At 39.0% G+C, this 27666-nt stretch overlaps 1 protein-coding gene across 3 annotated transcripts; it reads left to right on the forward strand.

Moving 5' to 3' along the window:
* Nucleotides 1–89: 89 nt before the first annotated feature.
* On the forward strand, nt 90–26483 carry SDAD1 (SDA1 domain containing 1). 3 transcript variants are annotated; one of them, XM_069457487.1, is made up of 22 exons: nt 90–298; nt 4678–4782; nt 5218–5391; nt 5937–6047; nt 7548–7619; nt 7706–7806; nt 8791–8848; nt 9472–9546; nt 11551–11652; nt 12291–12360; nt 13283–13386; nt 15324–15381; nt 16501–16559; nt 17146–17222; nt 18387–18484; nt 18593–18669; nt 19623–19749; nt 21167–21264; nt 21417–21607; nt 21709–21793; nt 22658–22819; nt 25701–26483. In XM_069457487.1, the coding sequence occupies exons 3-22, from the start codon at nt 5389–5391 to the stop codon at nt 25746–25748; spliced, it is 1776 nt and encodes a 591-aa protein (XP_069313588.1). In that variant the 5' UTR covers nt 90–298; nt 4678–4782; nt 5218–5388; the 3' UTR covers nt 25749–26483. The 3 variants fall into 3 exon arrangements, with proteins under 3 accessions (XP_069313588.1, XP_069313585.1, XP_069313586.1); XM_069457484.1 differs by having other exon boundaries at nt 131–298; nt 5293–5391; XM_069457485.1 differs by lacking the exon at nt 5937–6047 and having other exon boundaries at nt 131–298; nt 5293–5391.
* Nucleotides 26484–27666: the final 1183 nt, after the last annotated feature.

Below are 27666 nucleotides of genomic sequence, written 5' to 3' on the forward strand. Positions count from 1 at the left end.
CGGCAATGAGAGTAAGTTTGACACTCTGAGGCTCCCGTAGCATAGGCTGCTGTCGCTACCAATATAGTGCCATCTGCGCGGTCCCCCATGTGCTATTTCCGGTCACACTCGGAAGCACGAGTCTGTGCTGCAGCTGGGACTGGTTGGCGGCTGTCGGCCGTGTGAGTTTTCTTATAACTGCTCGCCGCGAAGTGAGTCTGCAGCCAGTATGTGCAGCAGGAACAACAACAAGCTGCCCAACAACCTGCCGCAGTTACAGAATCTGATCAAGCGGGACCCGCCGGCCTACATCGAGGAGGTGGGAGTGCGGCGCGGCACACGTGAGGGGCCCGGGCGGGGCTGGCTGACGTGTGGGGAGAGGTGGCGGGGAGGTGGGATCCAGGCTCGCCGTGTGTTCTTACGTTAGGTCCAAGGGTCCCTCTGAAGGAGAAAAGGTGTTGGGAAAGGGATATGCCTTCCAAGAGGGTTCCCCACCTCTTGGAAATGTACTGTCCCTCTGGATTTTCTACCTGCTCTGTAGACTCCGTTGCCACAGAAACACTCTTAGAAACCTCATTTTATATTAGAGTTTATCAATATCTCCAACCTCACGGAGGTAGAGAGAGAGTGAGACACATTGTCTGCTCCCAACCTCCAGCTTCCATGCACGATTCTCAACCTCTTTTCAAAAATCCATAACTTCCTTTAGTCGATAACACATGATGAATCATATGTTAGAATGCTTCGATCGAAGTTCGTTTCCGAGAGCCTGCTTTGTGCCTGGGGCTCTGCCGGGAAGGAGTGGGGGATTCTCAAGTGCAAGGAGCAGACTCAGGAACTTAGTGTATCTTGTTAAGCCTGTATTCAACTTCATTGGAAGCTGGCGTGACCTGAATGTCAGAATTTGTTTTGGGAAAGAGGTTAGAAAGATTAGGCCCTGATTGTGATGGACTTTATATGCTGACCTCATATAAATTGTGAGCATTAAGGGTGTCTGAACCAAGAACTGACAAAGTGAAAGTGGCAGTTTTGATATATTCATCTGGCAGGTGCTGCCTTTGGAGAGGCATTTGACTGGACTAAACAGGTATCTCTGCTAGGCATTTGCTGCATTTACTCGTTTGTGCTTCTTCCTACTAGATTGTGATTTGTTCAGTGGCTGACACAGTTATTCGTCCTTTGCCCTTCTCACTTCACTCCTCCCCCAGATTTTCACTTATAAATATTTATGTGAGTGCTTTTTAACATGTGGTGGTCTCAGTGGCTTAGGTCACTAGTGGTAAGCCTTTCCAAGGATCAAGGCAATGGAAATATAAAGAATAAGAAACAAGTACAGGAAATTAAAGTAACATAGGCAAGGTTTTGAGATGCTTAAAGCACTATACAGCCATTGGCAAATAAAGTGATAAGTTGAGAGTCCATGTAGTTTGTGTATTTAAGAGCATTGGTTTCAAAACTAACTCTTGGTCCTGCCTCTGTTGTTGACCAAGTGGGTAACCAGGGCAGATTAATCACTGAGCCTATGTGTGTATTTTAATATGTAAGAAGGGGATAATACCTACCTCTTTCATTCACTTAAATGTGTATTCAAATTCACATATATGGCACCTACTATGTGTTGATATAATTCTAGGCACTGGGGATACAGTGATAAATGGGGCAGATGAGAGAGCCTTCTTCTCTTGAACTTACATTCAAGTGAGGGTAGGCTTATAGTAATAAGGACTATGAAGAAAATATAGCAGTATGGGAATACATTAGAATTAGAGGCTGCCAATTTAGATCCCCTAAACAGGGAAGGCTTTTCTGCAATGATGATGCTAAGCCAGACAGGTCAAAAGCATTCTAGATAGAGGGAATAGGAAGTGCAGAAGCTCTTGGTGGAAAGAAACAGAGAGGGAGCCTGTGTGGCTAAAGTGTAGTTAGCATAGAAGAGGGCACCGGAAGATGATGTGGGAAATGTAGGCAGGGGTGAGACCATGCAGGGCCTTTTAGGACATGGTAAGGAGTTTAGATTTTACTGTTAGTGCTTTAGGGAGCAATTGAAGAGCTTTAAGCAGGGAAGGAACATGATCTGATTTATATTTTTAAGAATTTACTCTGAAAATTACATACACTATGGATTGTAGAGGAGCAAGACTGGAAGCAGGTTAAATAATATAATGGCTATTGGAATAGTCCAGGCAAGGGATGATGGTGCCACTGGAATGATCAACGGCATTGAAGAAGACAGATTGGGACTACTCTACATGGAGGTAGAGCTAGTAGAGCCACTTCCTGGTGGAGTCATGCAGGATAAGGGGAAAAGAAGGAATGAAGGATGCCTCAGGTTTTTTATTTCTGCATCTAAGCAGATGATAGTGCTATTTCCTGAAGTTCATTCATTTGATAAATGTTACTGATTACCTGCTATATGCTAGGCACAGTGCTGGGCCCTGGGACTGTAGTATTGAGTTGTACAGATAAAAATTCTATCCTTATTAAATTACATTCCAGTAGGGAGAGGCATATGATAACAAGTAATATGTCAAATTATGAAAAGTGCCAGGAAAAAAGAAAATAGGAAAGTACTTGTATATGTTGGGGATGAGGTGAGGTGGGTATTGGAATTTTAAATGAGATAGTCAGGGAAGATCTTCTTGAGATGATGATTTTTAAGTAAAAATCTGAAAGAGGTGAGGGACAGCTGTGCACATATTTAGAGGAAGAATGATGTAGGCAGAAGGAACAGAAGATATAAAAACCCTGGGCCAAGAATATGCCTAGTAAGTTTGAGGAACATAAAGAAGGCCAGTGTGGCTTGAAGTGGAGGATGAGGAAAAGGGGGTTAATAGGAGGTGAGATGGAGCCATATCTTACACAGCTTGGCTGGTTTTTGTTTTGTTTTGAGCCTGGCAGTTTTTACGAGCTTTGGATTTTAATTCTGAATTAGTTGAAAGCCTTTAGAGGGTTTTGAGCAGAAGAATACATGAACCACCTTGTGTGAGAGCAGGATCACTCTGACTCCTTTTGAGAACAGACTATATACAGGAGAGCAAAGGTACAAGCAGAGACACCAGTTAAGAGGCTGTTGGAGTTATCCACAGAAAGAGATGATGCTGGGTTGGACCAGGATAGTAACAATGGAGGTAGTAAGAAGTGATGAGAATCTGCATCTGGTAGGTAGAGAAATCCCTGGGACTTCCAACATTTCAAGGCTGGTGTGTTGCTGAGTAACTAGAAAAAGGGACTGAGAAAGCCAGTGAAGTGGGAGGAAAACCAGGTGGTGTCCTGGAAGCCAAGTATAGAAGATGTTCTCGAAGGAGAGACCAAGCATGTCAGATACTGAGTCAAAAAAGCTAAACACTGAAAATTGACCATTAAATTTGGCAACATGGATGTGATTGGCCACCTCGATTTGAGTAGTTTGGGTAGAGCAATGGATACAGAAATTTGATTTCAGTAGGCTTAAAAGCAGTTGGAATTTGATTCTGTGTATATGACATGTCTGCGTAGGCAAATCCATACAGAAAATAGTTGCCAGGGGTTGGGAGAATAGGGAGTGCACGGGATGGGCATTTTGCCAAATCCATGCAATGATAAGAGAAAGCGGCAAGTGATTTGAAGTATATACCTGGACGTGATTATAGTGGTTGATCATGGAATTGAAGCTGGATGAGAAGGGAAGTTGGAGAGAGGGGAGTTGGTGAGATACAGTGGAAAGGTAGTAGGCTCAATGGACTATAGATTTTGAATGAGATTGAAAGTTGGAGTTGGGGTACTGTCGGAAAAGAAATGGAAAATAGAAGATGGTGGTCAGAGAGGGGATTGCTTCTAGTTGAGATTATGAAGGAGTTGTAGTTACTGGTAATGACAAGATTTAGGATGTGACCAGGGGAGTGAATGTTAAGATAGAGTAAGAGTTGGAGATGATTAGAGGAGAGATCAAGGAATTGAGGGGCCATCCAAACCGAGATGTCAGACAGGTGACTGGATGTATGAATTTGGAGTTCACTGAGCCAGGTAAGGCTAGTGCTAAATGAATACTCATTCTCATTGTGTGTGTGTGTGTGTCTTATACACACAATTTAAAGACATGGACTTTGGATGGAGGGTAGCTATGGGGCATGGAACTGAGGCCTGGTGAATTCCAACATTATTGGGCCTTTATCAGAACTAAACATAAATAAATGAAATAATGTATATAATGAGCTTGGCACATAGCAAGTGCTGAATCTATTATTTCCATGTGTGTATTGCTCTTGGCTGTAGGACTCTAGCATAAAATCTTGATATTTAAAAGAAGGGAATTTTGACTAGAGAGCTTGATGTACTTGATAATTTACATTTTCTCACCTGATATTTTTCTGCCGATTTGATAGCTCTGTATACACAGACAATGTAGTAGGGGTCGTGTAGGTAGTAAATGGCAGAACAGGGCCAGAATCTGAGCTTTTGACTTGTGCTTCACTGTTCTTTATACCACACCACCTAAACTTCTAATGCTAATTCTAAGGAAAGGTTCTTTAGATTGTCTATGATGTGCTTGGATTATTTCAAACCTCATTTTGAAGAATGAAGATAAGAGAAAAGGAGTGTTTTTATATACTTTTGCCATATCTTTTTCTCCATGCCACTGTCAAAGATTTCTAGTAAGCTGTTTTTCATTCTGTACTGAGAAAGTTTTAATAGAATGTGATAAATTTTATTTTTCCACAGTTTCTACAGCAGCACAATCACTACAAATCCAATGTGGAGATTTTCAAATTACAACCAAATAAACCGAGCAAAGAACTAGCAGAGCTGGTGATGTTTATGGCACAGGTAAGAAGATAATTTCTTAATAAAACAAAGAACAGTGTTACACACAATTGGTAGAATATTTTTTCACTAATACTCAACCTTATTCCACTCTGGAGTGGAAACTTAATTAAAATTTTTTTTAACTTTCTCTTTGCAAATTCTATTTTCTCGCGATTGCAAGTTAGAGGATTTTGCTAGATCTTTTTGCAGAACCAACCAGAACAAAACTGTCAAACTCATTTTTTTTTTTGGAGATAGACTTTGTTTAAAAAAAAAAAAAAAAAAACTGCTTATTTTTTTTCTTCAAATCATCATAAAAGCAGGTTCTAAATCATGTCACAAATATTTTACTAAGACTAGAGGAAATGTAAGGGTTGGAGAAATTATGTAGAAGAAAAAGAGGTGATTTGGAACATCTACTTCTATGAAACGTAGCCTTTTACTCTCCTTTTGCAGAACATCCTAAATCTGTGCGTCTGAATTATAGGAGAGAAAGGGAGAAACTTCAGAAGAGCCTTTGCTTTGTTACAGATTGGCCACTGCTATCCCGAACATCTGAGTGACTTTCCTCAAGAGCTGAAAGATCTTCTCTCCTATAATCACACTGTCCTGGATCCAGATCTTCGAATGGTAGGACCAGTATTTGGAATAATAAATTGTGCTGTGTTCATGTGTGCATGTCATATGTGTTTGAATGAGAACAACCTCTCAGCTAAATATCTTTGAAAAATCAGAATGTCACCCCTTCCTTAAAATCCTTTTGTGGCTTCTTATTTATGCTTAGAATAAAACTCAATAACATGGCCTGTAAGTCCCACCATGATCTGTTCCTGCCTATGTTTCTGATCTCAGCCTTTTCTGCTACACTTGGATCTTTCTATCCTTCCAGCATACAAGCCCTGCAGGATGCCCCTTAACCTTTTGAGTAGGTGATTCTTTCTAGTCATTTAAATTTTATTCATGAAGAATCCTAATTACAACTTGTAGTGTTTATACTGCTTAGTTTAATAAACTTATCCATTAAATAGCCACAAATTCAGAGACTGTCCTGAATTCTATAGTAGTAACTAATTAGTAAAAGACATTAAGCTCTTTGGGATATATATATATATTCCATTTTCTCATTTTCTTAACTTTACCATTATCTTATAGTATGCTTTCTTTTCCTTCCTGAGACATTTTGCAAAGCTTTGATCTTGCTGAGAAATAAGAATCTCATCAATCCGTCAAGTTTACTAGAGCTCTTCTTTGAACTTCTACGTTGCCATGATAAGCTTCTGCGAAAGGTAAAGAGCAAAAACTTTTTTTTCCTACAATCTCTTTCTTCCTTGAGATGACATAAACTTGTAGAGTTTGGAGTCCCTTGAATTCTTGATGCTTTACATTATTGGGTACAGTTAAGAATGATTTTAATAGGAAAAAAAATTGATTCTATACATGCAATGTGGTATTAACAGCTAATATTTATTGAGTGCATACTTTGTGCCAGGCACCGCTCTCAGAGCTTTTGTGTATTTACTCACTTACTCATAAAGCCTATGAAATAGGGATCATTATTATTATTGCTTTATAGATGAAAAGGCTAGGGCACAGAGAGAGAAACTTGCCCAGGGTCACACTGCTTCTGAGTGATGGGGCTGGAGTGTAAATCCAGACCATCTGACTCCAAAACCCAAGCCTTTTACTCCTGTGCTAAACTGGCTAAGTGAGGGCATTGGTCGTCATAGCTGTAACTGACTCATCCCCCCCAATAAAACTAACTTTTTTTTGTTGTTATTAACATTTTCTCACGACATTGTATTTGTTTATATAAGACCAAAAGCTGAAGGTTTATGAAAGAAATTTAAGAAAGAAAAACTTAAGTTTACATTCATTAACTGCCACTATTTGATTTTAGCAGTTATATTTCTTGGTCTAATTTGTGGAATAAAAGTGGTCCATGGGAGCATAGTTTGAGTACCAGTGAGATTTGTATTCCCAGTATTATCTTGCATGCAGTTAGGTGCTCAATAAATGAAGCAACTTTCCTTTAAAAAACAAAAAAACCTTTGTTGAGATATAATCCACATACAGTTCATCCACTTAAAGTATACAATTCAGTGGTTTTTAGTGTATTCACAAAGTTGTACAACCATTACCACAATCAATTTTAGAACATTTTTTATCACCTCCAAAAGAAACTCCTTTCCCATTAGCAGTCAGTCCTGTTCCCCCATCTCTTCCAGCACTGGGCAATCACCAGTCTAGTTTTGGACTCTGTAGATTTGCCTATCCTGGATATTTCATATAAGTGAAGTCACACAATATGTGGTCTTTAGTGGCTAGATTCTTTCACTCAGCTTAATATTTTCATGATTGATTCATGTTGTAGCATGTATTGGTACTTTATTCCTTTTTGTTGCCAAATATTTTGTTGTATAGATATATGATATGATGTTTATCCATTCATCGATTAATGGACATTTGGGTTATTTCCACTTTTTTGCTATTATGAATAATGCTGCTACGAATGTTTGTGTGGACATTGATGTGGAAATATGTTTTCATTTCTCTTGGGTATATACCTAGTGGAATCATTGGGTCATATGGTAACTCCATGTTTAACCTTTTGAAGGCAACTTTTGCTTTTTAGCTCCCTTTTTTGCTTGTTTTTGGTCTCTTTCGTGATAGAATGAAAAATAGATAAAATTAAGTCATCTTACACATTTATACTTTTCTCTAAATTTAACAAAGTTAGAAATGTTGGGTAGGCTTAATGTGTATGTATTTTTATTTCTTTTCCTCAGACTTTATATACACATATTGTGACTGATATCAAGAATATAAATGCAAAACATAAGAACAATAAAGTGAATATAGTAAGTACCCTTTTGTTTTCCATGTTTGCAGCATTGTATAATTGTACCATCAGTGTGTTAAGTTTCTTTCTCTTTCTTTTCTTCAGGTATTGCAGAATTTCATGTATACCATGTTAAGAGACAGCAATGCAACTGCAGCCAAGATATCTTTGGATGTGATGATCGAACTCTATAGGAGGAACATCTGGTAATGTATATGTTTGTCTCTTGAGAAGTGGACCTTTTTTTCATTTGTAATTAATACAGAGCACGTACACAACTTTTTTTTATCTTGAGCTCTTTAGTATACCTCTGTTATATAGATTAAGTTGGAAGTGAAAATTGAGGCTTAAATCTAAATGACTAATAACTTTGGCTACCATTTCTTGAGCATCTACTAAAGTAAGGCAAATTGCGTTTAACCTGAAGAACAACTTGAGAATAAATGCAGCTTATCTGGAATTATCCCCATTTTATAGGTAATGAAATGGAAGTTCATAGAGTTAGTAAGAGTTTAACTATTAAGAGGCAGAGCTGAATTTCAAACCCAGGTCTGTCTGACTCCAAAATCTGTGCTCTCTACTCTGCCACTGTGAAAATTTTCAAGTCAGTTCACCCTACATATGTAAAATATGCTTCATATACTTTGGTTTGTTGGTGTAGTGCCCCCAACTCATGTCTTTTGCTTTTCTTACTAACTATAAAAGTAATATTCATTGCACCAGAAAATTTGGAGAAACTACAAAAGATTTTTTAAAACTTACGTGTAAGTCCCACCACACAGAGACAGTGACTGTTAGTATTTTATAGTATTTTATAGTATCGCCTGATCTTTTCTTTGATGTACATTTTTAAATATGGTTGGGATTTTTCTGTATTACATTTTTTTTATTCTGGGATTCCTCCCCCCCCCCCCCCACTTGCCTTGAGTAGGTTTCTATACCATTAAAAATTCTTCAAATACTCCATCTTAATGGCTGCAAATTTTCTGTCATAAGACTGGGCGAAACTTTAATTGAATGTTCTACCTGTGGTTAACTAATTTAGCAACCCATGACTTTTTAAAATATTGCAATTTGGAATTCTGATGTCTCAGAAATATTTATTATATTGTTTATTTTGTGCCATTGTCTGTGTTATTAAATACAGTAGAATGAAAATTCATTTCAAAGCACTCATTGTCTTCCCCCAGGAATGATGCCAAAACTGTCAATGTTATCACAACTGCATGTTTCTCTAAGGTGACAAAGGTAAGCACCGGTAGGGCTGTGTGAAAACTGTCTGCGGGTGGTCTGCTATTGCGACAGAAGGTGAAGGAGATGGGTGTGTGAGGAGCAGGTGGTGTGAGGACATGCACCTTATGTTTAGTGATGCTTTCTTTGTTCCTAGACTGCTTCCCCAGGTCATCTGTGCTTTAGAGAAGTCAAACAAAATTATGAGTTTTTAAAATGCTGTGTCATGAATGATAGCCTTAGTGTTTATTTTGTATTTTCCCCTGTGATTCTTGACTTTTCTTCTATTTGACATACACATAGCTGAAAGAAATTTAAGGCCCAACTTTGGCTTTCTGTTAGAAGGGCTGTAATGTCACTTTTCATGGGTGGGAATGTAGAAATTCTTGGTAGTCTACTTGAAGGATAACTATGTAGAGCCTAGCAGCTCTAATCTAGTTAAAGGCTTTTAAAAATTACCTATTTATGAGAGAGGTAACATAAAACCATTTTTTAAATTAAGAAAAGTTAACAAAAATCTCACCACTTTTTGAATTTTTTTCTTCAGATCCCAGTTCATAGGCATGTATAAAGTGTAGTCAAAAGTATTTATTCTTTGTTGTAGCTGAGTTAAGTAAATAACTTTTCTGATTGGTCTCTAGATATTAGTTGCTGCTTTGACATTCTTCCTTGGAAAGGATGAAGACGAGAAACAGGACAGTGACTCAGAATCTGAGGTTAGTTTAATCATAGCTGGTTCTGAATTTTACATTTCATTATTGCTCTGAGTACAAATTGTAAAATCTGTAATTGCCTGAGTTAGAAATTTATGTCACCTTTGTCCTTTATTGAGTTCTGCCAGGCTGAGATCTTACTCCACTTAGAATTTGTCACTTGTGGCTGGGTGCGGTGGTCCATGCCTGTAATCTTAGCACTCTGGGAGGCCGAGGTGGGTGTATCACTTGAGCTCAGGAGTTTGAGACCAGCTCGAGCAAGAATGAGACCATGTCTCTACTAAAAATGGAAAAAATTAGCCAGCAGTTCAAGACCAGCCTGAGCAAGAGCAAGACTCCAACTCTACTAAAAATAGAAAAAATTAGCCAAGCACGGTGATGTGTGCTTGTAGTCCCAGCTATTTGGGAGGCTGAAGCAGAAGGATCACTTGAGCTCAGGAGTTTGAGGTTGCAGTGAGCTATGATGATGCCACTGCTCCCTAGCCCGGGCAACAGAGCAAGACTCTGTCTCAAAAAAAAAGAATTTGTCACTTGTATTCAGTAAGATTGGTTAAATAATTAGTAAAACAGATTCATTCAACCTTTGTTTTAATTCTAAAGCTGTATCTGTTTTTCACTGTAAATTTAGAATGAAAATTGTCACCAACATATTTCTTGAGGTAATATCAACATCGTAGAAGTTTAGAGTGGAGGAAGGAAGGAGTGAGTAATGGGACATTTATGTGTTTATTCATTTATTTTTTGGGAGACAGGGTTTTGCTCTGTTTCTGTTAGAGGCTGTCTAACAAAATGATATTTATTCAGGAATAAGGCATTGCAGTGGGAATATGCTTGCCATAGTAAGGTATGTGTGTATTCAGGGAGGTAAAGAAAGGTTTTTAAAGGAAAAATGAAGAGGAGCACATAACTGTTTTGAGATAATTATTGGCTAATCCAAGAGTCAGTGGCAAGAGGGGTGCCAGTCTGAGGTTGGACAGGCAGCTGCTGGGAAAATGTCCTTGCAGAATTATTTTTCCTGTAAGGTTGCAATGGTGTTTGTGCAAGGTTGTGGTTATTGCTGTCTTTTGTGATTGTTTTTATTATCAGGCATTTGTATATCAGACCCTCTCTTCATGGGCTTCCCCAGCATTGTTTATCAGGGTATTTTTTTAACACAAGCGACTCCATTTTGATTCTCACAACTTTCACATGAAAATTTCTAGCTACTACAGATAAAAGTTTTCTTGACCCTGTCTTATGTCTACTTCTCAGTTCCTTCTTCACAGATAATCATTTTATTTTCCATGTATTTATATATGGATATGTGCACATAAAATCTCATGTGAGTAATAGGTTTTTAAAAACTATATAAATAACATATGTATTATTCTGCAACTTGGTTTCTTTGTGTCAATATATATAGATCTACTAGTGCATTTAGATCTTCTAAGTTATTAATACATACAGATCTACCTTATTCTTTCAACTGCCACATACTTCAGATTATGAATGCATTATAGTTTATTTAGGCATTTCCTTTTTGATAAATATTTGCTTTCAATTTCTGTTTTTAAATAAAAACAAAGTTGCGTTCTATTTATAAAAAGCAAAAACAGGCCAGGCACAGTGGCTCATGCTTGTAGTCCCAGCTACTCAGGAGGCAGGGCAGGAGGATCTCTAGAGCCTGGGAGTTCGAGGTTGCAGTGAGCTGTGATCCCCCTACTGCACTTCAGCCTGAGCAATAGAGCAAGACCCACCCCCCAAAATATGTATAAATACACACACACACACACAGACATATATATAGTGAGTGAGAGAGATCAATGCTATAATGAAAATCTTTGTATGTGCCTGTTTGTGCACTTATGCACATTTGTATGCCTATTTTTACTTGATTTTAAAAGTTGTATTTATTTTTAATAGTTGTATGCAAAGAGCATAAAAACCAAGAAGTGGATCAAAGGACTGCTTTTTGCTTCTATGCAGATTTTCCTTGTTTACGATTTTACAAAGTAGTCTCTTCTTCAGGATGAAGGACCAACAGCAAGAGACCTGCTGGTGCAGTATGCTACAGGGAAAAAAAGTTCCAAAAACAAGAAAAAGTTGGAAAAGGCAATGAAAGTCCTCAAGGTGAGACTTGTATTTGGGAAATGAGATAGAAGTCATTGGAATGCAGAATATGTAGTTTTTAGCCAGAGCTCTTTAAGAATTTAAAATCAAGAAATAGCATTTGCAAAAGACTTAGAAATATGTGATGAGTTTTTAAGCACTGATTTCTTAGATGAATAAATGTAATCAGCTCTAGCAAAATCTATGACTTGGATAAATTAATTTGATTAAATTCACTTTTTACTTCTTCTGATCACAGTGGCTTATATTAGGGTGTCTTTGCTAGACATGTCTTCTCAGAAGAGTGCATGAGTGAAGTACATTTGATAATTTGTAATGATTATTCTGAAAATCATTAATTTGGCCCTTGTGTGTTTTTTAATGTTTGTATTTCCAAATTCCTCTAAGTCTCACAGGTACTAATGGCTGGAACATTTCCAGGGTTTAATCTTGGGATTAACTTTAAAAGGCAAAAACCAACTTTTGTTCTTCCAGTTGAAAGAAAGGTTTTTGGAACAAGGATTTTTTTGTTTGTTTGTTTTCTTTTTAAATAGTCTAAAGGACTTTATAAAAACCTTTAGCACATTAGCACACTGAATGAATTCTAAGGGCATAATCACTGTAATTCAGATTGGAAATGTTTTTCCTCTCCCTTTCAGAAACAAAAGAAGAAAAAAAAGCCAGAAGTGTTTAATTTTTCAGCTATTCACTTGATTCATGATCCCCAAGGTATTATATTTATGACTTCCCAAGTTCCTTGTTGGCCTTATCCCTGCCTGTTTTGTTTCCTGCTTTCAGGGCTGTCGGGGAATATATTAATAAGATCTCTGGCACTTAATAGACAGTCAATAAATGCTTACGTATTACTAGTTAGTTGTAACCTAGAGAATTATGTTCCAAAGCAATGACTCCCAGTTTACAATAAAATAAGAAAAATGTGGAACAACAGGCCTTTCTGAGATTCATGTCTTTAACAACACAATATTAGCACATTGTACTTGACCAAATAAAAAATTGACATTCTTTTGTTGTTCCTTTTTTTTTTTTAAAAAAAAAACTAGTCTGGAAACCAAAAGTCTGGGAAACCCTGTTGTAGAACGCTAATTCTCAAAGTAAGCTGTACATTGGCATCACCTGGGGAGTTGGGTCCTGTTATTCCCTGAGGTTTTTATTTAGTTGATTACAGGATGTGGCTGGGTGTTTAGAACTATTAAATGCTCTCTGTACTCGAGTATATGGCAACATTTGGTGACTTCTGCTGTAGATTAGTGTTTGTCAGACTTTAACATGCATACAGATCACCTGGGCGACTTGTTAAAGTGCAGATTCTGATTTCAGTAGGGCTCAGGTGGGGCCTCAGATTCTGCTTTTCTAAGGAGCTCCCAGCTGCTGCTGGTCTGTGGACCACCCTTTGAGAAGTAAGACCCTGGAGAACTATTCAGTAGAGCACGTACCAAATACTCTCGTCGTTGATGCTGAAAATCTTAGGACTCCTTAAGACTTTACTTTGGGCATCATTAAAAGTATATTCACCTGTGTATGAATCTGCTCACGGATTTAACGACTCCCTTTTCCTACGTCTGTTAATAATACATAAATTTTGTACATACCATGGCCTTACAGTATACTTCTTTGATCTTCTCCTTTCCAGATTTTGCAGAAAAACTACTAAAGCAGCTCGAGAGCTGTAAGGAGAGGTTTGAAGTGAAGATGATGCTCATGAACCTCATCTCCAGATTAGTAGGAATTCATGAGGTTTGGATTACATTATGCTTCTCTTGGTGACTATTAGAAGTAGAATTAATCTTGGTAAAAAGAAAGCCGTTAGATAGAATAGTAGCATAATTTTATTCCCCAAACTTTTAAACACGTACCATTTATAGGAGAATAAAATCTCTGAAAATGGTGGCTTATATCACTTTGTTTTCCTTGAAATAAGTATGTCAATTTATACGTATATTCAGTTTATGGACAGGCTATTTTGTGTTCTGCTTTTCTACTTTCTTTTTATTGACTTTGTTTCACGTAGACATTTTCCTGAGCCAATGGAAGGTACATATTTTTATTGACTGTTATTACATCTTTCTGTTTGTTTAACCCTTCTTGGCTTTCCTGACTTCCAGATCCCTCCAGTAGGAAATTGTCATGTTTGCAAAGCTGAATTTTCTGGTTATTTATTTTATATTAACCCATTGACTGCCACACCAGAGAAAAATTTTTTTCCTTGGGGCTACAGTGTTTATTATGAAAATAGAAACAAAACTTTGAAAACAAGACGATCCTTTCTAATTTAATGAAACATTTGTTACTTTTTATTGTTTTCTGTGAATGAGTTACATGCAACTTGAAAAATAGTTCTTTTGGATCCCAAGGTGAAGAGATATGTGAGTTACATATGCTTCAAGAGGCCCAGGGCTCAAAACTAGCATGAGTTAAATACAACTCACATGGCAGTTAATGTGTTAACTTAGATTGCAAGAGCTCCTTGATGGCATATATGTGTACACATATGGGAACTTCACATATACTCTTAGACTAGATGCCATTGTACGAAAAGAGATGCCCCAAAATCTAGGCCATGAAGAAATAACCATTGAGGTTTTTCTCTATCATTTTGATCTTGTTTTCCTTAAAGAATTTTTTCAAATAAAAAAGTAAAACAAGAGTCTGGGCATTGTGACTAATGCCTATAATCCCAGCACTTTGGGAGGCTGAGACGGGACAGTCACTTGAGGCCAGGAGTTCAAGACCAGTTTGGGCAACATAGGAAGAGCCCGTCTCTACAAAAAATAAGAAAAATTAGCCAAGCATGGTGACACGTGCTTACCGTACCCTACTCTGGAAGCTAAAGCAGGAGGATCACTTGAACCTAGGAGTCCAAGGCAGCAGTGAGCCACGATTGCACCATGCACTCCAGCTTGGGCAACAGAGTGAGACCCTGTCTCTGTCAAAAATGAAAGCACACATGAATGAAAGTACTTGTTGCCTTTCTCTAAGAAAAACCTGTTAACATTTTACTGACTACATTTCAATTTATTCCCACATGATGAAAATTGAAAAAAAAAAAAAAAAACCAGTCCATCTCCAAAATTTCCCTTCAAGTTAAAACATTACCTGTTTCTTTAATAACTGGGCCTGGTCAACTTTATCTAGTCAGTCTCCAGAGTATTAGTGTTTTTCTCTTTAAAATATGAAGCACAAAGTAATTCCTTTATGTGGTTGGACTGGTGTACAATAATAAAACCAGAAGTGGGTTTTTTAGTGAATAAATTGTAGTAGGTAATATGGAGATTTGATTTACTGTTTTGTCCCTTGCTTTGGAGCCTGGATATCAGTGCCATTCCTTCCTGTCATCCCCTCTCTCTTAGAACATTAAGAAATCAGTTCTGCAGCCACACCAATTTTTAGAGTAGAAGAATGTTACGTTTTGTTTACCTCTTCTTCCCTTAGTTAATTCTGTGTACACTTTCTTCCTCCTTAAGGATGGCAGCACAGCCTTATTTGAGAAAGAGTACCTTTCCTTGGTTAATATAGCATATTGAATCATCCTAGGACATGATTGGTTACTGAGAAAAAACAAAAGTGAAAAATGATTCTCAATTAGTTGATCTGAGTGATATAATTGCATCGTGGAGCCGTGAAACTCCACAGCGTTGGTTGTGTCAATATTAAAGTCAGTGTTCTCTCTACAGCTTTTCCTCTTCAACTTCTATCCCTTTGTGCAGAGGTTTATGCAGCCCCACCAAAGAGGTAAGCCACCCACTTGCCACGATCCTTTGTTGGCTTTTGCAATAGAATAAACATTCAGGGTCTTTTGTTCTGGAATCATCAAAGGCAGAGTTAGGAGTGCAGGTATTCTGTATCACAGAAGGGGAGAGAAGCCCTTCCGTTTTCTTTTCATGCCTTAGTTGTTCTGCTCCTCAGCCTTAAGAAACCATTGTTTTTGAAAAAAACAACAACAAATTGGTTTCTCAAGACAAATCTTTTTGTAATACCATAAATACTCATGGAAAATTCTAAGAAAGAAATTTGACCTTTTACTATATCTTTGTAATAGATAGCAGGATTTTATCATACTCTTCTCATTGACCTCATGTATATTCTCAATTAAAAACAGCAAAATAGCAGGTAAGAAGAGATGGTTGTTATTGCCTTTGAACATGAGCTAAAGTAGAAAAGAAACCAACATTTATTGAGCATCTAACATGAGCCAAGCACTATGCTAAGCGCTTTATATACATCATCCAATCTAATCCTCACATCAGTCCTGTGAGGCATAGAAAGAAAGGGAAAAAAACCCCACCAGAGTCCCTCAGCAAATAAATGGCAAATCAGGATTCACCTCACTTCTTTCTTTTGCCAAGGACCTATTCCTTACACCATGCTGCCCCTTTGAAGGGAGAGTGTGTGTCTATGTGTATATTTGTATTTATTCATCTATTCATTCAACAAATATTTATTTAATTACTTTTATGCCAGGCACAGCATTAGACACTAAGAATTGAACAGTGGACATAAAGCAAAGTCCTTCCCCTCACAGAGCTTACATTCTAGAGGGAGATACAGTTGTCTCTGTAATATATCCAGGTAAAGATAAGTGTTTTGAAGAAAAAGGATGCAAGGTAAGGATAATAGGGAGTGTTAGGGGGGGTTCTCTTGTAGATTGTGTGACCTGTTGATAAGACAGCAATTGAGCAGGGACCTGAAGAAAACAAGGGGGTGAGCCATGCAGATATCTGGGGGTTGGGGGTGTCAGATGGAACAGACAGCAATAGCATTAAGGGCAGAATGTGCTTGCCATGTTCGCTGTGGTCCTGAGAGGCAGGGAAATAAACTGACTGTGACCTTTCTGTTCTCTTATGCTTTCAGAAGTAACAAAGATTCTTCTGTTTGCTGCACAAGCATCTCATCACCTAGTACCCCCAGAGGTGAGAACTCTTAACCTGACTTCTGGATCTAGTGCATGGGTAGTAGTGTTACTGTTTGGTGCGTCAAGAGTCACTTTTCCCACAGGAGTTTCTTCCCCCCCAACCCCATCTTTTAGTGAGTGGAGGAAACACTAAGTCTTAAGGAGATATACACAGAACTTCAGTTGTACGGCTCACTGAAAGTGAAGTTTCTTTTGGACAGGTTGTTAAGAATTCTGATTTTGTTTAATAACCACATTTTATGATTAGGGGAAGTCAAGAATATTAATAAGTTTATAGTGATTATTTTTCAAAGCTTGTAGTTCCTTTCCTTAATTAAAACACCGTTGGGCTATCCTGTGTCAAAGCAGTTTTCTTCATCTATATTTTAAAATAATGTTAAAGGAGAATAAAATTGAGTCTGAGGATAGCCAAGAACACAAACTCCTAAGTGGAGTATTTTCACCCTTGATTCCTTCCAACTCCCAAACTGAAGGTAGAGGGCTGTTATTCCATTGTGAATAATCTATTGTCCTTGCATCCTCAGGTGTTTGAGTAGGTACAGACATTTTACTAGCACTCATCTCTTCTTTTTTTCCCAATTCAGATCATTCAATCATTGCTCATGACTGTGGCCAACAATTTTGTTACCGACAAGAACTCCGGGGAAGTCATGACAGTAGGGTATGTAGAACATGGTTGGAGGCAGAAGTTGTCTTTAATGGATCAGGTTTGCTCTGCGTTACCAAGATATAAGATGTTAGCTGGCAGTTTCTCCTCCAGAAAAGCAGTTTAAAATATTCTTCGATCTTCTCAGGAGGCTTGGTAACTTTTTTATTGGTCAGAATTTTGAGGAGGGAACCAGAGAAAACATACGTGTCCTTCTAATCAGCATTTTTTTTTTTTTTTTTACTAGTTTCACTCTTTCTAGAAATGACTATAGGAGTCTAAGTGTTTTTCTCTTATCTCCCACTCTGAACTCATGTCTTACCCTGTGTCTTAGGCCATCTTGTGCTGCCGTAACAGAATAGCACAGACTGGGCAGTTTATAAAGAAAAGAGATTTATTTGGCTCACAGTTCTGGAGGCTGGGAAGTTCAAGGGCATCTGCTTGGCATCTGCTGAGGGCTTCCTTGCTGCAGAAGGCAGAAGGGCAAGAGAGCTTGAGAGCAAGAGAGGGCCAGACTCATTTTTATAACAACCCACTCTGGAGGTAATGAACCCGCTCCTGCAACAACCACCTGCCTAATCGCCTTTTAGCAGACCTGCTTCTTAATGCTATTACAGAGTATCACAGTTCAACTTCAAGATGAGTTGTGGAGGGGACATTCAAATCATATAGCTTCCTGGAACAAATGATTTATTATTGGATCACTCTTTTATTCTAGGGCAGTTCATTTGGCCATTTTAATTAATTCAGAAACACTTAATAAGTGTTAAGTGCAGGTTAAAAGATTGTCTAATCTGTCCTGATAAGCAAGTGATAAGCTGAACAGTTGCTTTTTACATCCCTTGGAAAATATTGCTGGGATAACAGCCTTAAAGACCTTTAACCTTTCTTATTTGACTTAGTCCCTTCTCTCCTTAGAGTTGGCAGGTAAATGCTGTCATGATTAAGTGTGCCAGACACTGTTCCATGTTCCACTAGTAGAGGAAGTGACAGTAACTGTCCGGAATAAAAGCCCTCAAAGGCTGCCCACCCTTACATTTTCTACCATGTCAGACCTAAGCCAAATAAAACTCAATTTATATTCCTTTTGATTTAATTTTTTTAGGAAACCTTCTTAAGATGAACCACACAAAATAGCTGTTTTGGCTTTTTTTAAATTTATTTTTCCTTTTCTTCTAGAATCAATGCTATAAAAGAGATAACAGCTCGATGTCCTCTGGCCATGACTGAAGAACTTCTTCAAGACCTGGCTCAGTATAAAACACACAAAGATAAAAGTAAGTCACGTGTCACTCTCTATAGACCAAAGAGTACGATATGACTCATTTTTACCTCCCCATATACTCTTTGCTCTAGAATATCTAATTAAAGGTATTATTTTACAGATGTAATGATGTCTGCTAGAACTTTGATTCAGCTCTTCAGAACACTGAATCCTCAGATGCTGCAGAAGAAATTCCGGGTAGGTTAAGCTTGCTTATTTTGATCTGAAGGTTATGGTCTCAAAAGGTGAGAGTAATTTCCTACAATTTGAATTTTAGTATTTGTGATGCTTCCATCATGAGTACTAATGATGTACGTGGTTGTATTCTTTAAGCTTAGAATACAATTCATTGAATACCATGGCCCTCAATATTTTGTAGTTGGCACATACTCTTTAGTGGTGACTAAGTCTTAAAGGTCTATCAGACTATTTCAATTGAAAGCCTTTGACATCGTTAAAAGATTGGAATCTGAAAGATCAGTCAGTACCTGATGCCAGTATTGTGGACAGGCTACTCCCGAGCCAGATACTACCTCTTTCAAGTTGGTAGGGAGGAGGATGCATGCATGTAACAGAGATTGTATTTTTGAAACTTTAAAAAATTGGAGCAGTCCCTGTGTGGTGGCTCACGCCTATAATCCTAGCACTCTGGGATGCTGAAGCGGGAGGATTGCTTGAGGTCAGGAGTTCGAGACCAGCCTAAGAAAGAGCAAGACCCTGTCTCTACAAAAAACAAAAATTAGGCAGCCGTGGTGGCACATGCCTGTAATCCCATCTACTTGGGGGGCTGAGGCAGGAGGATCACTTGAGTCCGGGAGTTTGAGGTTGCAGTGAGCTTTGATGATGCCACTACACTCTAGCTTGGGCAACAGTGAGACCCTGTCTCAGGAAAAAAAAAAAATTGGAGCAGTTATTCTCTAATAATTGTGAGTTTCTTGATCTGGATCAAATGTAACTGAGAAAATAATGGACAGATTTCTAGCTGGTGGATTTCACTCTGATCTGAAACATAAGCAGACTATTTTTTTGTCTCTTGATTACCTTTGTTTTTTAAGGTACTCCTTTCTGAATTCATAATCCTGGGAGATACCTTTCAGGGTTAATATTCTGCAATCCAAGCACTTTATTATAAGCAATTTCTTGTCCTTTAGGGTAAGCCTACAGAGGCCTCCATAGAAGCAAGAGTACAAGAATATGGAGAATTAGATGCTAAAGATTACATTCCAGGAGCAGAAGTTCTGGAAGTTGAGAAAGAAGAGAATACTGAAAACGATGAAGGTTCATTGTTATTTCACTGTTATTCGTGGCAAAATCACTCCTGCTATATATCTTTGTTGACCTTTAAATCTGTATACTGTTTGAACATTTATTCAGCAGATACTTGCAGAGCAATGGCTAGGTGCTAAACACTGTTATAAGCATTGGGGATCAGTTAAGCATGGTGCCTGCTCCAATGGAACTCACGTTCTAGTATGGCAGACGCCTTTTCAAGTCCCCAGGGCATGCTATTTGGCACTCCAGAAAGATAATCGTTTTGTATTTTTTGCCTAGAAAAAATGATGATGGTTAGTCCTTGGAGCAATTCTCCAAAACTCTCCTTGTTGAAGGAGAATGCTTGCTGAACCGGATGGAGAATACTTAAGGAAATGCATTCTAATTTCCCGAGTCCTGTCTTCTTCCTCTTCGGTCATTCATTATTTCAGCACAGCTTTCTCAAGCATTAGCTGTGAGACAGCCACTGTCAGTGCAAATGTGAATGCTACTGTTCCTGCTCTTGAGGGCCTTCCATAAAGAGCTGAGCAATAAAGTATGAACGGGATCTGTGACTGGTGTGGGGAACATGGGCAGGAGAGCAGTCAGGTCCATTGCAGAAGGCTTCCTCCATCTGGTGACCAATGAGACAGAAGTTTGGCAAGGAATGCTAGAATAGTGGACAGTTTCCAGGCAGGGTGTGAGCAACGTCCTGAAGGATTTGGGGGATTATTAGATTATAGGGCACAAGGTGGGAGACCCATAGCAAGATGGGAGACCAGAGGTAGAGGTGGAGACCTTATCGTGAACGGTTGTGTATATGCCACACCAAAGAGCTGAGACATTGTCTTACACACCATAGGGAGCCGCCTAAAGACCACCAGTGTCTGTGATTTAGAAAGCTCACTGTTGTGGCTCCATTAAGAAGCCTAATACCTCATTGAGATGTCTACAAGGTTCTTTCACATCCAAATCTTCTACCTCAGTTCTCTGAATGACTGTAACTAGTTTAAGGAATTAGTCAGTTGCTTACTGTGTGGCCAATATAAATGTACAAGTGCAGTTTTGATCGACACGGTTTATTGGAAAGAAAATGGACTGTGGTGTCAGACGTGAGTCTCATGATTTCAGCGTAGGCTTCATTATGTAGCAGCGTGGCTTGGGGCACATCACTTAACTCTGAGAGTCTGTTCCTCTTCTGTGTAGTCATGAGGGTAGAGAGAGTGATCATAAGGTTTTGGCTCATGGTAGATACTTAGCGTTTATTCCCCATTACTTAAATAAACTACATTGATATGGTTTGTTTAACAATAAATGTTGCTCAATTCATGGTCAGTAGAGTATTCGAGGTTCGTTACCTTTTCTGTTGCTTGATTTATCTCAACTTTTGTAAGTACTCACCTTTAAGGAAGTGGCAGTAATAGCAGTGTGCTCTTCCACACAGAGGGATGGGAAAGCACCAGTCTCAGCGAGGAGGAAGAGGATGGCGATGGGGAATGGATTGATGTGCACCACTCTTCAGATGAAGAACAGCAAGAAATAGTAGGTCTTAAAATTTCCTCTTACAAGTGTGTCACCCTGATGCTTATTAAGATGTGATTTATGCTGGGCCTTGTTGGGAAACCAAAATTTGAATGGCTCAGCTTTCGCTTGAGCTGTTAGCCGTTTAAGCCTTTGTTTGTGTGCCTTCCAAGTCCAAGAAGCTGAACAGCATGCCCATGGAGGAGCGGAAAGCCAAGGCTGCAGCCATCAGCACTAGCCGAGTTTTAACTCAGGAAGACTTCCAGAAAATCCGCATGGCCCAGATGAGGAAAGAACTTGACGCTGCCCCTGGGAAATCCCAAAAGAGGAAATATATTGAAATCGACAGTGATGAGGAGCCCAGGTGAAGCAGCACCTCCGCCCAGACAGCTCACAGGGTAATGAAAGCATCAGGGAAAGGAATTCCACTTTTATTTCATGTTGTATTTTTCCCTCTCACCCCAGGGGCGAGTTACTTTCTCTCCGGGACATTGAACGCCTTCATAAAAAGCCCAAGTCTGACAAGGAGACGAGACTGGCAACTGCAATGGTGAGTGAGGCGTATTGTTCCCAGTTCTTTAAACAGAAAGCACCGAGAATGAAATGTAATCCAGAACTTGTGTGGCCACAGATTGGCAATATTTTTTTAATGTTTTAAATAAAGGTGTCATTCACATAGAATAAAATGCAGAGATATTAGGTGTTCATTTAGATGAGTTTTGACAACTCCATGTAGCCGGGTAACAAGACACAGAGCATAGAAAGGCAGTGTGGCATGTTCATGGCGTGGGGAGGCTTAGTACATTCATCAAAGCGAAGAGAGAAGCAGGGGAGTTTTCACAGCCATCAGTGAAAAGCCAGGGAAGTCTGTCTCTGGCTGGTGCTGTGATTATTCATGATCGTGGTCTGTCTGCATTGCCAGTTTCATTTTCTGTACCTGCCCTTATCTTAGACACCATCCTTTACCAGCCCCACCTCACCCTCTGCCTTCCATCTGTACCGAAACCTGTTCAGATAAGTTTAAGAACCCGTGTCCTTTCTCCTCCACACGTTTGTGCACAGTATCCTTAGTTGTTGCAATGCTCTGCCCTTGCCTGCCTTTTCCTCACCGTGAATGCCTCATCCTGCCAAAAAAACCAGCTTACTTAACTCCTTTTCTGGAAAGCTCCTCCAGCCTCGGCAGGCTGAATTATGACCTTTTCTTCCACTGAGCTCCCCTTGCTCCATTATAATACTTCATCACCATTTCTTGGCCCCTTTGGACAGAGTCCCAGGGAGCAAGGACAGTGTTCTGTCCATCTTGTGTCCTTGGCATCCAGTAGAGCACCTGGCACAGAGGAGACGTGTGTGTTGATTAGATGGCCCCTAAAGTGTGTTGTTTAAGAAGAAATGTCAAACTTTTTTGTGCTGATAGGCTGGAAAGACAGACCGAAAAGAATTTGTGAGGAAGAAAACAAAAATGAATCCATTTTCCAGTTCCACAAATAAAGAGAAGAAAAAACAGAAGAACTTTATGATGATGCGGTATAGCCAGAATGTCCGGTCAAAAACCAAGCGTTCCTTCCGAGAGAAGCAGGTGAGTTCTACTTGAAGCTTGGATGGCAAGAACAGTGCCATAAAGACTGCTTCACGTTTGAGACAGAACTGTGCTTTCTTAAGACTGTGCACTGTGTGTGTCTCGGGGTTAACGGGGGCGTTGTTGGATAGCAGGGAAACGTGGGAAGAAGTCAGGGCCTGTAATTCCACACCTGACTTGGGTGAGACTCAGCCGTGGGGCCAGAAGGGAGTCCATTTTTCTCTATAAAAGTAAAGGGGTGCAAGCTAGTTCATCTCTGAGGTCCCTTCCCATGTTAGAATTCTCTGATATTTGGCCGGACGTGCTGGCTCACGCCTGTAATCCTAGCACTCTGGGAGGTCAAGGCAGGAGGATCGCTTGAGGTCAGGACTTCAAGACCAGCTAAGCAAGAGCTAGACGCCATCTTTACCAGAAATAGGAAAAATTAGTCAGGCATGTTGGCGAGTACCTGTAGTCCCGGCTGCTTGGGAGGCTGAGGCAGGAGGATTGCCTGAGCCCAGGAGTTTGAGGGTGCTGTGAGCTAGGCTGACGCCACTGCACTCTACCCAGAGTGACAGAGTGAGACTGTCTCAAAAAAAAAATTTAAATCCTCTGACATTTAATCTGTGAAATATTCTATCAAAATTAATTGAATAATTTTTTAGTGCCTATTTTGTGGCTGGTACTTTTCAGAAAGCTAATAACAGTTCTGTTGTTATTATCTTTCCTATATATGTCCTTTTGCAAAGCCTTATGTTTATAGGCCTTTGGGATTTCATTTTATCCATTTGTGGCCTTTAAATGGTAATCCCATGCTGCACTGGGGACTTGATTATTCCAGTAGTTCATTGTATTCAGACAAATTTATGCTTTTGTATCTTCCTCTGTTGGGAATGTACCAGAGTGTATCTAAATGTCGTTCTGAAGAATCTCCAGGAAATCAGCTTCAGGCTAAGTAGTACCACATTCTGAACTAGTGTTTCTAAATAGCCAAGGACAAGCCCGCCAGGACCGAATGTAATGGCCTTCCAGGGCAGTGCTGTGTCTGTGTGTGCGGGTACCATAACAGTAGGCATTAACTGAATTGAGGTGCCCTTTAAACTCTACCTATCTGTTTATTTAGTCTTTCTGGTTCTAAACTATGTTCAACAACATCATGTAAATCATAAAGTGACAGCATTTTTAGATAGAAGTTATTGAAATTGGGATGACAGGAAAGGTGCCATTTAAGTTCTTTTCTTCTTCTTTTTTTTTTTTTTTTTCTTTTTTTTTAAAGAGACTGGGTCTTGCTCTGTCACCTAGACTGATCTGCAGTGGGGTGATCATTGCTCACTGCAGCCTTGAACCCCTGGGCTCAAGCGATCCTCCTGCCTCAGCCTCTAGAGTAGCTGGAACTACAGGCGCCACCACTATGCCCAGCCAATTTTTTTTTTAAGAAATGGGGTCTTGCTAGAATTGTCCAGGTTTGTCTCAAACTCCTGGCCTCAAGCGATGCTCCCACCCAGCCTCCCCAGTGGCTGTGATTACAGGTACAAGCCACCTCACCTGGCTCCCATTTAAGATTTTAAGTACTCTAAATTTTGTCACATTCACCTGAATTTCTAGTTTAATTGACTTAAATCCATTTGTCTATTTACCGGTCCTTAATAACATTTCGGGGTTAAGGAAATAGTAATTTCCCCCAGTTGGTGGGTTGTGCTTCATTATGAGGTTTAGGCGACTTTTAGTTAATGGCATTCCCCCTCCCCCACTTCCTGTTTTGGCACGATGGAGAAGCCCTGCTTTGTTCCTTGTCTGGCGCCTCTGAGTCAAAACATCTCTCTCAAAGATTGAAGAGTTTTTTATTTAAGAGTGAATGAAGAGTTCATTGGGCATATGCACTTCTTGGTTCAAGAATGCTTTTTCTTGTTCCCCAGTTTTCTCACCTTTTGGAACCTGAAATTAATTAGAAATTCTGTGTCTCTTTCCTTGCCCTGTATTTTCTTCAAGATCTCTCCATTATAAAATGTAACCTTAGGTTCCTGATTTTCTCTATTCTCTCCTTCATTTTAGACCATTGCTGTTCAATAGAAATATAATATGAACCACATATTTTTAAAATACGAAAGTAAAAAGAAAGATACACAATTCTGCTTTCATTCTTCATTTGCACCTTGTATACTTCTAACACAAAATAATTAAATAAGTTAAAAATTAGAGCTCATATTAACTAGAATATTTTGTCATAACTACAATTGTCAGGGTTTTTGTTTCTGAGTTAATGTCTTTGTGTTTGAACCATTGTAAACAGTGTTTAGCATTTATTTATTGCAAAATTTTCTTAGTTCATTTACTGCATTAAACTCATTTGAAAATCAAATAATGGAACATTTTTCTTTGTTTCAGATTGGTATATTTATAGTTATCGTAAATCTGCACAAATGCTGAATGCCATTGAAAAATCTTTAAATGATCTGTATGTGCCATACTTAGTGGAATTTATGTGATTTTGGAAAAGATGATTGTGAAGAAAAATCTGTTTTCCGGTTGGTTTTAATTTAGACAATGTATCCCACCCACAACTACAAAATCTTAGGAGCCTTAGAGACTAGAGAAGTCCTATGCATTGTCCTTGGAGATGGGTGATGCTCTAGTGTCTGCATTCTGTGGCTTTTCCTGTTTTGAGCCTTTGTTGCTATGAGGTTGGGAACAGCAGTCAAGAGCTTTGCGTATTTCTTAGCAATATGGCGACCTTCACCCTGGATATACAGATTTGATCTGTTATGGAATATTTTACCATTTGTAGTTTTTCAGGATGATTTATTGACTTAGTGATTTCCTTTTAGTAAACTTTCAGTTAATAAGATTAGTATAATGGGGTACCCAAGAGTTATGTTTAAATACTTTTTTCTTATCTTTATAGCTGGCGCTACGAGATGCACTGTTGAGAAAGAGAAAAAGAATGAAGTAACTTCCAAGCAAGTTTTCCATTCCAAGGAGAATGCCAAGTTTGTGTCATTACTCTGAGAATTAGTAAATCAAGCATGTTTGTTTACATTTAAAAGTCCAGAAGCACTATGTTGTGAAAACCACAGTAAATGTGGCAGCAATTTGATGTTTTTTTTATTTTGGAAATGGGTAATGGTGGGAGTGTTAGAGATGTAAATAGCAACGGTGTTGTAAAATCATTTTATTTAACATTCATGCAAAAAAAAAATTGAGTGTCAATGTAGATACAAAATGAATGAGTCATAACCCCTTCACTCAAGGCATTCACAGCTTAGTGGGGGCCAGGTGTATATATGTGTGTTTATGATGCAGTATAAATAGTTTAGTAGAGGTAGATCCATATTTCTATGGAGTCACTGAGGCCTTATGGACTAACTATGGGGATAGGAATTACATATTCTCTTAAAACAAAACAGGACAATGTTACAAGAGTAAGAAGTTCTTACTTGTAAATAGGCTTACCTGCTGAAAACAGGTCCCTGCTGTACAGATTTTGGGTAGACAATTTAGCTGTTTTAGTAATCTAACAGATTTAAATTTCTTTTTGACTGCCCTGTAAATGCTTTTTGGTTAAGACCTCACTTTTAAAATTGCCTTAAGTATAACTGGTAACTTTGGAATATATTTAGTTCATCATTTGATATTGGTTCCCCACAGCCTTCTTTCACCCTGTAATATTTTTAGTCCCCTGTTTGCCTTGTCTGAATAAAAGGTTTCCAATGTCAAATAGGTAATCTTTCTTACGTGTCTGGCGTCGTGTGTGTCGTTCTCCCTTTCCCAGGCATGCTTGATGCATGCAAGTTGCTGCATTTGGAAATAGTTCGGTGCCTTTTGCCTCAGAGTTCTTAGATAATATTGTAGTAGATGAGGAAATTGTATGTTACTTCTCATTAGTGTAAAGGTCAGTTGCCCACTCAGAAGCAGCTTCTAAAATCACTTTTCTTGCTCCCTTTTCAGTTTCTTATGTTCACTTTCTGAGTTCAACTTCAGTTTGATTTGAGTGAAACTTCATGACTTTCCTTAAGATGCCCCAGATCACTGTTAGGGTATATGTCAAGCTGCCAGAGTCAACCCCCAGATAGCTTCAACATAGCTTCACAGGAGGCCGGGCTCACGCCTGTAATCCTAGCACTCTGGGAGGCTGAGGCAGGTGGATCATTTGAGCTCAGGAGTTTTAGACCAGCCTGACCAAGAGCGAGACCCCATCTCTACTAAAAATAGAAAGAAATTAGCTGGACAACTAAAAATATATAGAAAAAATTAGCCGGGCATGGTGGCTAATGCCTGTAGTCCCAGCTACTCGGGAGGCTGAGGCAGAAGGATCGCTTGAGCCCAGGAGTTTGAGGTTGCTGTGAGCTAGGCTGATGTCACGGCACTCTAGCCTGGGCAATAGAGTGAGACTCTGTCTCCAAAAAAAAAAAAAAAAAAGTTTCACAGGAAGTGTCCAATGCAAATTTGTGTATTTCAGACTTGAAACTGCCCCCTTTGCTTTTTGCATTTTTGAACTGGGTGTCTCCTTGTGTGTCTGGGTCCAAAAAAATGAATAAAATTCAAAATGGCATAGGAGCTAGGGTCCACAGCCTTGCTGGTGAATTTTGATGGTACCTGGAATTTTCATCCTTTCCCCACCCAACTAAGATGGCAAGAGACCAAAGTCCATTCTGTGTTCTGACACCTGTTCTATTGTGGCCTCACCTTGTTTTTAACTACCCTTTTTAAAAGGTTATAGTTAATATAAATTTGTTTTTATTTGTTCCTAGTCTAATTCTTTGAAAATTAATAGTCTATAGAGGGTATTGCATTGCAACTCCATTTTAACTAGAATGTTTACTTACTTAGAGTATTCTGTTCTTAAAGCTATTTTATAGCTAACACATTTT

The sequence above is a fragment of the Eulemur rufifrons genome, chromosome 24, assembly GCF_041146395.1.
Source record: "Eulemur rufifrons isolate Redbay chromosome 24, OSU_ERuf_1, whole genome shotgun sequence".
NCBI classification, from domain to species: Eukaryota; Metazoa; Chordata; class Mammalia; order Primates; family Lemuridae; genus Eulemur; species Eulemur rufifrons.